Genomic DNA, 13,840 nt, shown 5'->3' on the forward strand with positions numbered 1-13,840 from the left:
GAGTCAACTTTGTCAGAGCTTAGAAAGAGCCGTGTCTCTCCAGGAAGTAATGAAATGACCTGGTTATTAATGTGATTAACATTAATATTTTTTGGACATAATATAGTGCGTTGTGTTAACCACATATGCGAAAGCAGTATGGGCCATTGCCTTTTGGTGGCCTGATATGTACTCCGGTAGATGCAAAAGCAAATGAACTATTGTAGGATCTAATGCAGTTCCTAAAGTTTTTACTTTCAGGCACATCGTTAGTTAGAAGCTTCTGTAGATATTCAGGATATGAATGTAAAGGAGGCAGTCTAATCTGCCCCTTTGGACAACAACGTGTAAATTCATTATTTGTATTGCCAGTTGTTTCTTCTGGGAAGTTAAGTGAATGACAATGATTGCAAATGACATTCATTAATCCCAATGAATTTTCCTCAATAGTGGACTCATTATTGAAGGCGTTGTCAGCCAACTGGCGTAAGCGTTTAGCAGGTGTCTGGCGTTGATGTCCGCGACGGGCATGTTTTGCTTGTGGCGTTTGAGTGCCGAGTTGTTGCATGTCCATTATTTGTGACGCGCTATTTTGGAGTTTTAATTGAGTCGCCTCCGCTTTGCGAAAAGTCCGTTTCAGTCTACGTCGTGCATTGTATGTATCGAGCCTTGTCCGTTTTTGTATGTCGGTCAGTTGAGCTTTCTGCTTTTGGAGTCTTGCTTGCTTGTTTTCTGGCAGTTCATATGCGCATTGTACACGTCTGCGTTCATTTATTCTGTCTCTTCGCTCCCTTTTTTGTATGTCTGAGACGCGAGCTCTTTCGGTTTGAAATCGTGCTTGTTTCGATGCAGCACTTTGAGACGCGCGCTGTATGCGTCTACGTTCATTGTGTCTGTCCATTTGGGCACGTCTCTGTAACGGGGTTACTTGAGCTTTGCGTTTTTTGATCCGAGACATTTTTTCTCCCGGAGTTTCCGAAGCGCGTTGTATGCGCCGGCGGTATTTTGTTGTTTCATTCGTGTTCGTGTGTTTGGTCCCGTTATCCGATCCGAATCGTTTTGTACCCGTGACCGTGTATTCATGACTTGTTTGTTCCTCAGCATGCGAAATATGGATAAGTAATAAGGAGGATCGCACTCACTGTTAATATGTAGCCTTTTCTGCAGTTGAACGGTTAATAGTGCTTTATTGTAAGGAGATCCATCTATGCTGACACCTATGCTGCCTAGTGTGAAGGTGTTGAGATGACGTATGTTTAATATGGACGTTTCCTTTAGATATGTGGCTTTGGGTGTCACTTCTTATTGATGTGGGGGGGGGGGGGGGGGGGGGGTGAGGATTGTTGTTGCGCGAGCGTCTTCTTTCTTTTTGTGTTCCAGGGGCTTGTTGAATCCCCCTCTTTGTGTGTGTCCCGTCCGTTGCTTGTAGGGTGTGTGGGGTGGTTTTGTGTTCTTTTTTTTTGTGTTCCAGGGGCTTGTTAAATCCCCCTCTTGGTGTGTGTCCCTGCGTCCATCCGGTTTAGCATTATCGGTTAGTAATATGGATGTTATGAATATCCATGCTACTCTTTACAAAAATGGCAAGCTCTAACAATTACTGTATAATACTTTATCCTAACCTGAAGAAGCATATGCTGTATACAGCAGTGCAAGAGCGTAGAATTTTCAGTGACATTCGCTATATACATCAGATTGGTGGCCAGCTTTTGGGAGTTATGTTTCAAAGTCTTGTTTCATGCTTTTTTATTAATTTTTGTGACATTTATTTATGTTAATGTTTCTTTTGTTGATTATGTGCATTGTTTAATTTTGATTTTGTGTTTAAGCGGTGTTATGTCCAAGGTGTTTTGTGTGTGATCCCAAGGGTCAGGGCCACCTGCCAATCACTGCCAAGGACTACCCTCCGCCTTATCTAGTTCTTGTGTTTTGTTGTGCCTTTTACTTTTGTGATTTTCTGGATTTTGAACATTTGCTCTATTTTTGACGTTAGCCATTGGATTGTATATTGGGACTTTGTATGGGATTGCCTCCATTTCAGGATAATTCCTTTACTTCCTGTGCTGTACACAACTTCATTTTGTGGCAGAACATTTTGTGAAAAATAAAACCTGTTTTTATAAAGATTTCTGTTTGTCCGTTTATTTAGCCAGGGTTTGGTGGTATATACCCCTCTACTGAGCATTTTTGGCACTTGCATGTCTTGGGACTTGTAGGCCTTGGGATTCCTAGTCCATAACAGGTGTATAGTGGCCATTATTTAAGGATGTTCCTTTTGCAGTCTTTGTGTGGTGCATCAGGATTCTTATTGACTATGACTAAACTACCTTTCATTGTTTCTTGGCCACAGTTTTGGTGGGCATGTTTTTATTTCCCTAACCAAAGTACAATGCCATATCCGATATGGGGTGAGCAAATAATGGATTTTTCAAAAATGCATGGACAGCCTTTATAATATTTGTGTACTTTCTTTTTACACTCATGGAGGACATGTTCCCCTTACAAAATTACACCCATGCAATGCTGCTTCCAATACAGTAATCCCTCATCTATCGCGGGGGTTACGTTCCAGAGCCCCCCGCGATAGGTGAAAATCCGCGAAGTAGATACCTATATTTATTTTATTATTTATACATATTTTAAGGCTTTATAAACCCTTCCCACACTCTTATAAACCTTTCTCACTCTCTTGTTAACCTTTCCCACACTCTTATAAACACTTCCTATGCTCTTAAACACTTCAGACCAACACTGCACGCAGCGATCAGACGTAGATGTGTCTGCACTCGCTTTGTGAAGGGGGGCAGCTGAACTCTCAGAAGAGCAGAAATGGACTTTGTGCTGCTTCTGCCAAAATGCCTGCTTGTCGCTCTGCGCGTTCAGAAGGAGGAGGAGGAGTGTGTGTGTGTGACTGCTGAACTCACGTTCGCTCAAACCCCCCCTCCCCGGAGGCGCACGCTCCTGCCACTTCGCATTGTCAAGGGGGTGGGGAGCTGAATGAACGCTAAGGAGAAGTGGACTTTGTGCTGGCTTTGTGCTGCTTGTCGCTCTGCGTGTCAATAATTTAAAAGCCTGTACATCACCTATTTTCCTGTCTCACTGTCTTGTCTTGCGTGAAGTTAAAATGTTTTATAATAGTGAGATGTTACTCATGATATGTGGATGTCGGGCTAAGGATATGTGTTAAAGTGTGTTTTATAAGTTTACATGTGTTTGAAGCATGTGGGATGGGTATTTTAAGGCTTAAACTATAAAAATGTTTATTTATATGGTCTTTCTATATCGCGGATTTTCTCCTGTTGCTGATGGGTCTGGAACATAACTTCCGCGATAGGCGGGCAATCACTTGTATTTAAAAACCCGCGAAGTCGTGAATCCGCGAAAAGTGAACCGCGAAGTAGCGAGGGATTACTGTATCTCAAAAAAATGTAAGAGTTCTAGTTCAAGAACCCAGGCATCAACAATATTAACTTAGCAAAGTTTACTCTCTTACCTTCCTCCAAGAGCAGTCTGAATTATCTGGATCAAGGTTCACAGGCTCGGCTTTAAACTCATTAACAGGCTCTAGATTTCCATTCAGTAGACTAACATGTAATTCATAGTTGCAGCCGCAGTCTTTCCGTCCTGAAAACCTGAGATGCATAAGTGGAAAGTTAAATTTTCACTAGGTGGAAGTCATGTATATCATGACAGAGTGCGACTCCTCCGCAATACAAAAAGAACTTGGCAATTAAGTATAAATGTTATTGATTTCACTGCAGAGGAGTAGACACCGTTCATGCAGCATTCTCAGATTTCAATTTAATGGAATATGTTCAGCAATTACTACAACAATCTCTTTTGTCCAAGGGCTTTTCACTATTTGAGCAATACTTTATCTTTCTAACAGCAGAATTTAACTGTCACATCAATTTAAATCTTACCAGTCTTGGACTTCAATTTTGGGCTGCACGGAGTCCAGAATCTCCTCGGTGTAGCCCTCAGAGACAAGGTCAATGGTCTGTTCTTTTAAGCAAATACTAGGAACAAAGAAATTATAAAAAAAAAAAAAAAAAAAGACATCAGTATTTTTTATACTGTGAGAGACGGCTGGGTGTTACATAAAAGGAACAGGAGTCGGGAGAAAGGAGGACGAAACTTGCATGGAGGAGTGGAAGAGGCAGTGACCAGGACCAGAGAGAGAGAGAGAGAGAGAGAAGAAGAGGGCAAAGTGTAGCTGTGTTGTTCTAGTGCTTAACTGTACTTGTGGCTGTGATGGGAAACGCTTGCCTAAGACGAGTTTCCCACAATAAAAATTCCCTCTCTCATTTTACACATGTCCAAGTGTTTATGTCGAGTTTTGGGGAGCTGGAGCATCTCCTGGTGGTCACAATACCCTTTGAGTTGGTGAAAACGTTACCAAAATTGAATTAGGTGAGTTTGAGGCAAATGAAAGTCATATTTTCAAATGATTTTACTTGCTGAATGGACTTCCAAACAGAAGGATGTTAATGACCATAACCTTCTAGAAGTCATCTATTCAAACAATGATCAGACATTGCTAAAGATGTGGCAGAAGTCATTCAGGCCAGGAACAGTCTGACCCAATTTTGAGGAATGAAAATAAAACTTTCAGCAAAATTATATTTTTTTTTTTTCTCAAAAATCACATAAAAAATACAGGACAATAAAAATGCTACATAGCTCACATCTGTTTGCAGTTTATCAACTATAATTATTGATATTTTTTTATTATTATTTTAAATCAAAGGAATACATGTGTACAACCATACATTTGAAGAAACATTTCAGCATTTAGAAGAACCGAGTTGTGAACATAAGTTATGGACGCGGGTTAAAGGTAGTGGCCAGAATGAACAAATCCCATAAACACTGCAGATCATCTGTAATTCACGTGGCAATTCAAGCTGTCAGGGTAAAAGGGAAGGTGCTCAAGCAAATCTTACATTATAATCCCACCATGACATAGCGACTGACAAAAACAACAAATATTTATGACAAATTCACAAGAAATGTATGGGATGATCCAAATTTGGATGAACAAAAGGAGATAATTGGGAGGTGACTAGATTGATGAATGGATAAATATTGGTTGAATGAACAATAGATGAGTGAAGAGGACCGGATGGATAAAGAAATGGATAGCAGGATGGACTGACAGACAGATGGATAGGTGGAAGGATTTGTTAGATGCATGTAGGAATTGATGGACAAATAAACATGGCAGCAACTGGACAGATTGTAGCCAGCAGTGAAAAAGAATCAATACATCAGGATGTAATTGTGATTTAAATTTTTTTTTTTTTACAAACATGCATGCCCAGTGTTTGGGAAAAAAATCTACACTTTGAAATATTTTTAATCAGGACATACACAGTTTCCGTATTGGTCACATCCTGACTTGCCAAAGTCTGCAATGACTCTAATATAAAGGCTTCCCTCAAATCACACACAAAAGGTTTACAGAAATTCAAGTTTCCAAAGAAAGTCATTTAATGCCCTTTTCTGTCTTCCGAACCTCAACAAAGCTGAACGTCCACAGTTATAAAGTTTTGAGGATTGCGGCTTACATACAGTGGACTAATGTTGCATACGTTACAACAAAAAAGTTTAATGACAGCAGGGAAATTGGCTTATTAAACATTCTGCCACCTCTTTCTAAAATCATCATAAATGTGTTTGTCTTCCACTATATTGCCCATTTCACTTGAGGAGGTAAAATTTTATTGACGATTTTAAAAATCAGGTTAGTAAAGTAGCTTGATTACTTGTGACAGCTCTAGTCAGGCTGATTGTCAATTCTACAATCTGTTCATCTGAATGCAGATGTGCATTTGTATGTGAGGGAGCTCGGTGATAGACTGGACTAATTCAGAGATGGTTACCTCCTTACACCTAAATGCTAGGTTTGGCCCTGTTCCCATATGACTCTGGTTTGGATTAAGCAGGTTTCAGAATGGTTATATGTATTGCACTAAATTATAAATAAAAAAATAAGTCAACACCTAAAACCATCTTATACCCAGAGAATTTTAAAAGAAATTAAGACGTACAAGAGGGTGAGGTAAGAGGCATCAAAGAAGAGTGTTAATAAAAAAAAAAAAAAAAAAAAAAGTGGACAGTTTAATTCAATTAGCTTTTTTAAAACAGAATTAAAGTTATAATATAGACAGGAAATCCTGCTCATTCAACAGCCAGTCGTTCCTCCTGTTCAACCGGTTACTATACCAAACTGATATGCTAAACCCAAAGGTAGCTTGAAAAACAAAAAAGACAATTGCGTATTTCACTTCTCCTGACGTAAACAGAGAGTCTTGTTATGTCTCCAGTGTTTTCTTCAGCTAATTGTAAGTGAGGACATTATACAAAATTAAAAATAGCAAACTGTGTAATTCTTCTTCTTCTCTGTTATTTATTTTCACATTGTCACCATGTAACATTAGCAACACACTGTGTGGATTTACAAAACTGCTACAAGTAACTTTTATTGTTTCTCACTAAGCACGTGCTCACTACAAAATAAATGTGTGTTTCACAGACAGATGAATGGATGCATGAACATGGTGTCAAATAATCATCCTGTTTTGGATGTGCCCACAACTGACTGGTTAACTGCAATCATACAAACAGACAGAAAATTCAAATCAACTCATTACCTTCATATACAAGCATGAAATGATGTTAGGCTGAGTAACAACTATTTACAATGTGCATGATTTTTCTGGTCCATAGTACTTACTCAAAAGATGTCACAAAGTATGTTAGAACTGAGCTATCAGGAAAGTCATGTCCACAGTCTCCAGGCATTTCCTCAACACGCCACATACTGCCTCCATTTTTAATAATTTCCCAATGATTAAATTGATCTGTTAAACAGTAAAAAAGAAGGGGGTGGGAGTGAAAGAAAGAGATGTAGTTAGTCACAGTTACCACTGATATCCTACATGTTGAAGTAATTATTACACAGTACAAATAAGTAGTGAATGCAACAGGCTCATCAAGATCCTATAAGCACTAAGGTTTTCAAATTTCCATCAGTCATGTTTCTTCTTTCCTTCTTGGCCCTAAGACACACTACTGATGTATTCTATTCTCTTGTTTATTCTCATTTGTATTTCTATAGAATTTCCGTAGTTCACAACCAAGTTTAACATTCTTTCAGTTTACCTTACTTTGATAAGCTAAGTCAAGCCAAGAAGGAAATGACTTAGTCCAGTTACCACTAGATGTAGCCAGGAACCATGCTCTTCACTGTGAAGATTCTCAGTCATCCAGGTGAAATTATCTGGTAGTGGAGTCATGGCAACTGGACTTCTTTCTTGTTAGGTAGATACGTTTCACTGCTCATCCAAGCAGCTTCTTCGGTCTGAGCAATGTTGTTAGAGACCACAAATTTATCCTCCATGTTAGTTTCTCTTCACACCTGCCCTGAATAGGTTTGTTGAGTAAAACAAAGGGAGGGGAAGGTGTGGGTAGATGTAACAGTCGCACCCTTTAACAGCCCCTCCAGCCCCATAGAGTGGGTCGTTAACAGTGGTCCACCTGGTGGAGGTGTGAATTAGGAATGATTTTCCTGGGGATGGATGAAAGGGCAGCATGATAAATTGAAAACAGGTTATGCCTCCTGTAGTCTGCAACTTTTCTTGCTGTCCCTTCATATTCCCACACCAACTTTAAGGTTCTCAGTCATCCAGGTGAAATTATCAGGCCCAATTCACAGCTCCACCAGGTGGACCATTCTTAACAACCTAGTCTATGGGGGTAGGAGAGGCTGTTAAAAGGTGTGACTATTACGTCTACTCACACCTTCCCCTTCCTTTGTTTTACATAATGAGCCTATTCAGGGCAGGTGTGAAGTGAAACTAACCTGGAGGATAAATTTGTGGTCTGTAACAACATTCCTCAGACCGAAGAAGCTGCTTAGATGAGCAGTGAAACGTATCTACCTAACAAGAAAGAAGTCCAGTTGCCATGACTCAGCTACCAGATACTGTACATGCTCTTCACTATATTTATTTTTCACAAATTAAGGGAGGTATTCATTCCTGGAATAATAAATCAGCAGAGAGATAAGCGCTTGTCTGACTGAACCTAATCTGTGCACTGTGTTTAGGAACAGTAAAATGCAGCGTCATACTTCTGTGGAATCTCCTGCTTTTAATTTTGTTCCACAGTCTTTGAATTTCTTATGTATAGTACTTTGTGACATTTTCAGTACTATAAATAAATATCAATTGCACTATAATAATATCTATAGTATCTATAGTGATAGTATACTGCTCTTTATTTACCATGGACCCAATACAATTGCTCAAGAAATATTCCTTGCATACTTTCTATCGATGTAACTGGTGAGGAATTCCTGGGTGTCTGACCATGATTCTTTAGGGTTACCAAAAAAAAAAAAAAAAGTACAGCAGGATAAACCAACCATAAGGAAAAAAAATCATAAAAGACTGATACCAAATACTGACCTGGTACATTGCCTTGAATAAAAGTTTTCAAGTAAATTTATAGTAATAATAACAATAACAAGAACAACATTCTTTTTGTAACAGTGTTAAATGAGCTTTAGAGAGAATGAGCAACAAGAGTATTAAACAAAATAAAATGATCCATTGAGACACAAAAAAAAAAAAATCTCAATACTTATCTGAAACATATCTATAAATGTATGAATGAGATCACAAGGTTATAATACTAGAGGGGTGCCACATTTCCAGCAGACATGAACCAGTAACTCCTCACCGAAACCCTAATTGTTTTTATTCAAAATTTTAAACTGATGATTTCAATGCACAAAAATAAGAGTGGAAAGGAAATGCTTGAAGAAAATGCTACATAAGGTTCTACAATAGAGATTGCCAATGCTGAAATGGAGATACATTATCTGGCATTATTATGGCATTGAATCATAATGGAATATCACAACAAACTTCTTAAGTTCTTTTATAAACAATTCTTTTTTTGTGGTTGAATTTAATTTTTAACCAATAACAATAAACAGTTAAAAAGTTTTAAATAACAAAGGGTATTACCACTGTGATAAAATCCCATCCCAAACAGTAAATACATACAATCCAACCCATTTCCAATCCATATCACGAAATAAAATTTACATAAACAACCCCCCCCCCCTTAAAAACAACTAAGACCACAAAAATGACTTAACAGCAATGGAAAGGTGCTACAAAACGTGAACAATAAGACTAATAATGAAAAGAGAAGATAAGCTAGTATAACCACTGGGGGACACCACAAAACCCCAAACCTCAAACACAGTAATGCCCAACATGATTCCGGATTTAAATAAAAGATATTTATTTAGCTGCTGCCTCGCAGTTAGGAGACCTGGGTTCGCTTCCCGGCTCCTCTCTGCGTGGAGTTTGCATGTTCTCCCCGTGTCTGCATGGGTTTCCTCTGGGCGCTCCAGTTTCCTCCCACAGTCCAAAGACATGCAGGTTAGGTGCATTGGCGATCTTAAATTGTCCCTAGTGTGTGCGTGTGTGTGTGGGTGCCCTGCGGTGGGCTGGCACCCTGCCCGGGGTTTGTTTCCTGCCTTGCACCCTGTGTTGGCTAGGATTGGCTCCAGCAGAACCCCATGAACCTGTAGTTAGAATATAGTGGGTTGGATAATGGATGGATGGATATTTATACAAGACACCTGTTCAATAATCACCAGTGCAAAAGAACAGTAATCAAAAAAATCACTGTTAAAATACTCTCTTGAGATACAATACACTTGTCCCAACATTTCTTTAATTTCTGGAAACAATTCCAGTACTCATCTTTTGTTACCCTGTCTAGAGCCTCCTGTGATTTCTTTCCTGGATTTCTTCCATGGTAAACAAATGATATTTCCTTCAGTCTCAATTTTAATATTAGGAACAAATAGACGAGGTAAGGTTAGCGAGATCTGGTTAATTCTGGAAGACACCAAGCAATGAACACATTTTTTTGGTCAAAACTCTTTCACTGACAATGTAGTGTGTGCAGGTGTTCTGTCATGGTGCAAAATGCACCACAAGAAATAAACCCTTTATTAACAAATCTGTCAATGTTGAAAAATGAGGTAATTATCATCTTGATGTTCAGTATGGCACAATGTGCTTTTTGTTTGAAGGAAAAAAAAAAAGACAATGTCATACACATGATTGTAGAACGTCACAAATAAGCACTTGAACAAATCCGCACATTGCCACAGGCATGTGATACCTTGCAGCACAGCCGATAACTACACCTTACTCCTGTGCTATTGAGTGATTCTAGGAATTGTTTTGCTCCATTCCAACATCCCCCGAGCCCAGTATTTGTGTTTTCCAAAAACCAAAACTATCATTTTTCACAGTTACAGATTATTCATAGAAGATTTCTGTTTTGTCTTGGTAGAGTAATATTTTACTCTACTTTCCCCTTTTGCATTAATATGTAGCCTTTGTCAGAATGCCTCAAATCTCCCAGAGTTACCACTGTTTATAAGGTACTGTATCATATATCTTCTCACCACCTTCCCATGTATAACCTCAGGCAATTAGGTTTAGCAAGACAAGCAGGAGTTAAGTTACACATAAAATAATGTATTATTGATAATATTCATAAACAATATGCAAAGTACATTTGAATATTAGCAACCATTCAGCCTGATAAATGGTAATGTGTAGTTCAGGTGGCACACAGACCGGTTAGTTACTTAAAAATGTCTCTAGTTAAGGCATCATTTGTGGTCAGCTTTCTTCAGAACAGGCCGCATGCCTGTCTCAATATGGCTGCTGAGCTGTGCTCTTCATTGTGTTGTCCTTTTCAGTTCATGGTGTGAGATGGTCATTCATCAGTTAAGAGAGAGAGAGTTGGTTAAAGCAGGCAAATTTATAGGTTTTCTATCCAACCCCTAGAGCCAATATGGCGTTGTGGTACTTAAAGGCTTCTGATACAAGCCAGTTCCAAACAGCCATACTTCAGACCAATGGGAGAATAGAACACCTTCACACCTCCCCCAAAACCATATGTTAAGGTAAAGCTTGGCAGATAGGCAGCCTGGCTTTCCCGTGGGGGTTGAGGGAGATACTTTAGCAGAGAAACACTTGCTAAACTGTTTTGAGGCACTTGCCCCCCAACCCTATCGTAAAATTCAAAGACAACCATTCATAAGGGGCTCGGGGGTGGGGGAATGCTTCTCACTAATGTAACACTAATATTACATTGTTTTGCCTAAGTTACAAATAAAGACATACAAAATATTTATCAGGTTGTATGCAAAATTTCACATCACAACAAACACCAAATGAGTTTGGTATCCGATTTTTTGTGTCATTCATGCTCACTTAAATGTTCCTGATACCTTTCTTACAGTTTTCCTCATCACTGGTCTCCGAGCTGTGGTACTGCACCTGATACCCAGAAACAGTCAATAATTACACCTCCTTTCAAGCCAAGCAGTCTCTGAGAGCAATAAGCCAGTAACATTTGTTTCACATGAACTTTGAACTTTCATTTAAGGGTGTTATGATGACACCAACAAGTCCTTCCAAAACACTGTAAAAATGAATTGCATGCCATGGAAACAATATTGTAGAAACCACACTAATGGTTATCTTTAATTGCGATTACTTTCTCGAGTAACTTTGTACTTACATGATTTCTAAATTGTTTCTTTAGCTGCCAATACAACCCAGCTTCACTTACCAGTTCATTAGTTGCTCACTTTCTATAATGTGAATGCCAGTCTATATACTGCATTTTATTTAACAACATCTTTTGAAACATTCCTATACAGTAAAAACAAATCAGATAATCTTTCAAAATGTATTCAGTCAAAAAAGGGCTCCTTATTGCTGTGTTCTACCTTCTTTGATATTTACTGCATATCAACAATCTGACACAGTGTACATTGTTCCACTCTCAAACATGTAGAAGAACTCATATTTGGAGGAGATGAAAACCATTGCGAGTGTACTGTTTTGTAAAGTGCTATAAGAATCCCCATAATTCAATAAATGCTAAAAGATTAAAGAATAGTTATGTAATATAAATACATTTTCCATCTGCTGATTAATTGCCCAAATCCACTTAAACTCAGGATATTATTATTAATGCCTGTTATTCAAGGTAATTTACAAGACCACTATTTATGACATTTTTTCATAATTTTTTTTTCAGGTGCAATATGTTACTTTGTCAAGGTCACAGGGCGAGTCTGAGGATGGAACTGAACCAGCAACCTTCTGAATTCAGGTTCAGTTCTTTAAAAACAACAACAAGGTATCTGCCTGGACTTCCTAAATTTGAATACAGTAAGAAGTCTTTTTTTTCCCTCATTTCTTTTCATGGGAAACATTATCAGCACTGTCCTCCTTTGTTCACGTAATTGTCCTCACTTGTCAACTGGTAATGACACCAACCCTGGCTTTGTTCCTATGATATTATGAGGGACATTCAAAAAGTTTTCAAACTTTTATATTTTCGTTGGAGATGGTGAAGGCAGCAGGATTAGTAATTGGGCATTAAAAAGTTGGAAAGACACTGAGAAAACTGCATCGCAAACTAAGGTAACTACGTAGTGACGAAGGAGACTATGTAGAAAAGTGCTTTTGTTTGTTTTTTGAAATTCTTAATAAATAGAGAGTGAAAAAAAAGTGCGTAAACTTTTTGAACATCCCTCGTATGTAAAAAAAAAAAAAAAAAACCTCTACAGTGCTTTGTGACTCACCGTTCCCACATGGGTTCTTCACCAGGTTTCTCTGGTATCCTGAATCCATAGTTTTAGAAAGGTCAACAATTGATGTGCCAGAAAACTGTGCTGAAAAGTTAAAAAAAAAAAAGCCTTCAGTATAACATCAAAGTATTTCCTGAAATAAAATGTTGGCACTAGGGAATCCATTCCCGGGCTCCTGATTACCCGGGAATGAATCTGCTGTAAATCCCGGGAAAACGAGAACAGCCAAGCTCGCATATATAGCATGTAAAAGTGTAAAAATCGATCAAGAAATAACAGAGTTATCCATCCATCCATCCATTGTCCAACCCGCTGAATCCAAACACAGGGTCACGGGGGTCTGCTGGAGCCAATCCCAGCCAACACAGGGCACAAGGCAGGGAACCAATCCTGGGCAGGGTGCCAACCCACCACAGAACACACACAAACACACCCACACACCAAGCACACACTAGGGCCAATTTAGAAACGCCAATCCACCTAACCTGCATGTCTTTGGACTGTGGGAGGAAACCGGAGCACCCGGAGGAAACCCACGCAGACACGGGGAGAACATGCAAACTCCACGCAGGGAGGACCCAGGAAGCGAACCCAGGTCCCCAGATCTCCCAACTGCGAGGCAGCAGCGCTACCCACTGCGCCACCGTGCCGCCCCTTAACAGAGTTATAGTTGAAAATAATTAAGTGGCACAGTTTTTTGGCCCACGGTGTAGTGTGTTGCCAATTAATTCAGCCAACAACAGACCAGCAGCAGTCAGTCTCCCGGCTGACTGAGCACAGTGGACTGGGAGGAGTCTGTACTATGCAACTCACGAATGCCGGGACTGGGCAGAGTTCATTGACGTCTGTGCTGTTGACAGCTTTGAACAGCAACTTGAAAGTGCAATGCGTCAATCTATTGCATCCGTATTATCTGTGCTAAGAAACTTGCCATCACAGAATGATGACAAGAAACTGGATGCATCAGTAAAAGCTGAAATGGCGGTGTTTCAGAGCAACAGCAAGCGCGGGCATTGTTTAGAACAAGTGTATCAGCATCTGATGACTGTGCAGTCTACTTCAGTGGAGGCAGAGCGTGCTTTCTCAGCGGGTGGCGTACTCTGCACGAAGGTGCGCTCTCGCCTGGACGACCGTACGCTCGTCACGTTGTGC

The 13,840-nt window shown here is 39.4% G+C and overlaps 1 protein-coding gene across 2 annotated transcripts in view; it reads right to left on the reverse strand.

Annotated features, from left to right (window-relative positions):
• Positions 1-13,840, reverse strand: part of LOC114655979 (F-box only protein 6-like) — a 1,212,211-nt gene that overhangs the window by 1,190,234 nt on the left and 8,137 nt on the right. For both annotated transcript variants that reach the window (XR_007935694.1, XM_028807329.2), the window contains exons 2-5: positions 12,683-12,772; positions 6,716-6,842; positions 3,900-3,995; positions 3,470-3,608 (exon numbers count right to left, since the gene is read on the reverse strand). Coding sequence is in view for 1 of the 2 variants with exons in the window: in XM_028807329.2 (XP_028663162.2) it covers positions 3,470-3,608; positions 3,900-3,995; positions 6,716-6,842; positions 12,683-12,731 (411 nt within the window). In the remaining variant the exon portion in view is untranslated. The remainder of the gene's footprint in view (positions 1-3,469; positions 3,609-3,899; positions 3,996-6,715; positions 6,843-12,682; positions 12,773-13,840) is intronic.

The sequence above is a fragment of the Erpetoichthys calabaricus genome, chromosome 8 (genome assembly GCF_900747795.2).
Source record: "Erpetoichthys calabaricus chromosome 8, fErpCal1.3, whole genome shotgun sequence".
Classification (NCBI taxonomy): Eukaryota; Metazoa; Chordata; class Cladistia; order Polypteriformes; family Polypteridae; genus Erpetoichthys; species Erpetoichthys calabaricus.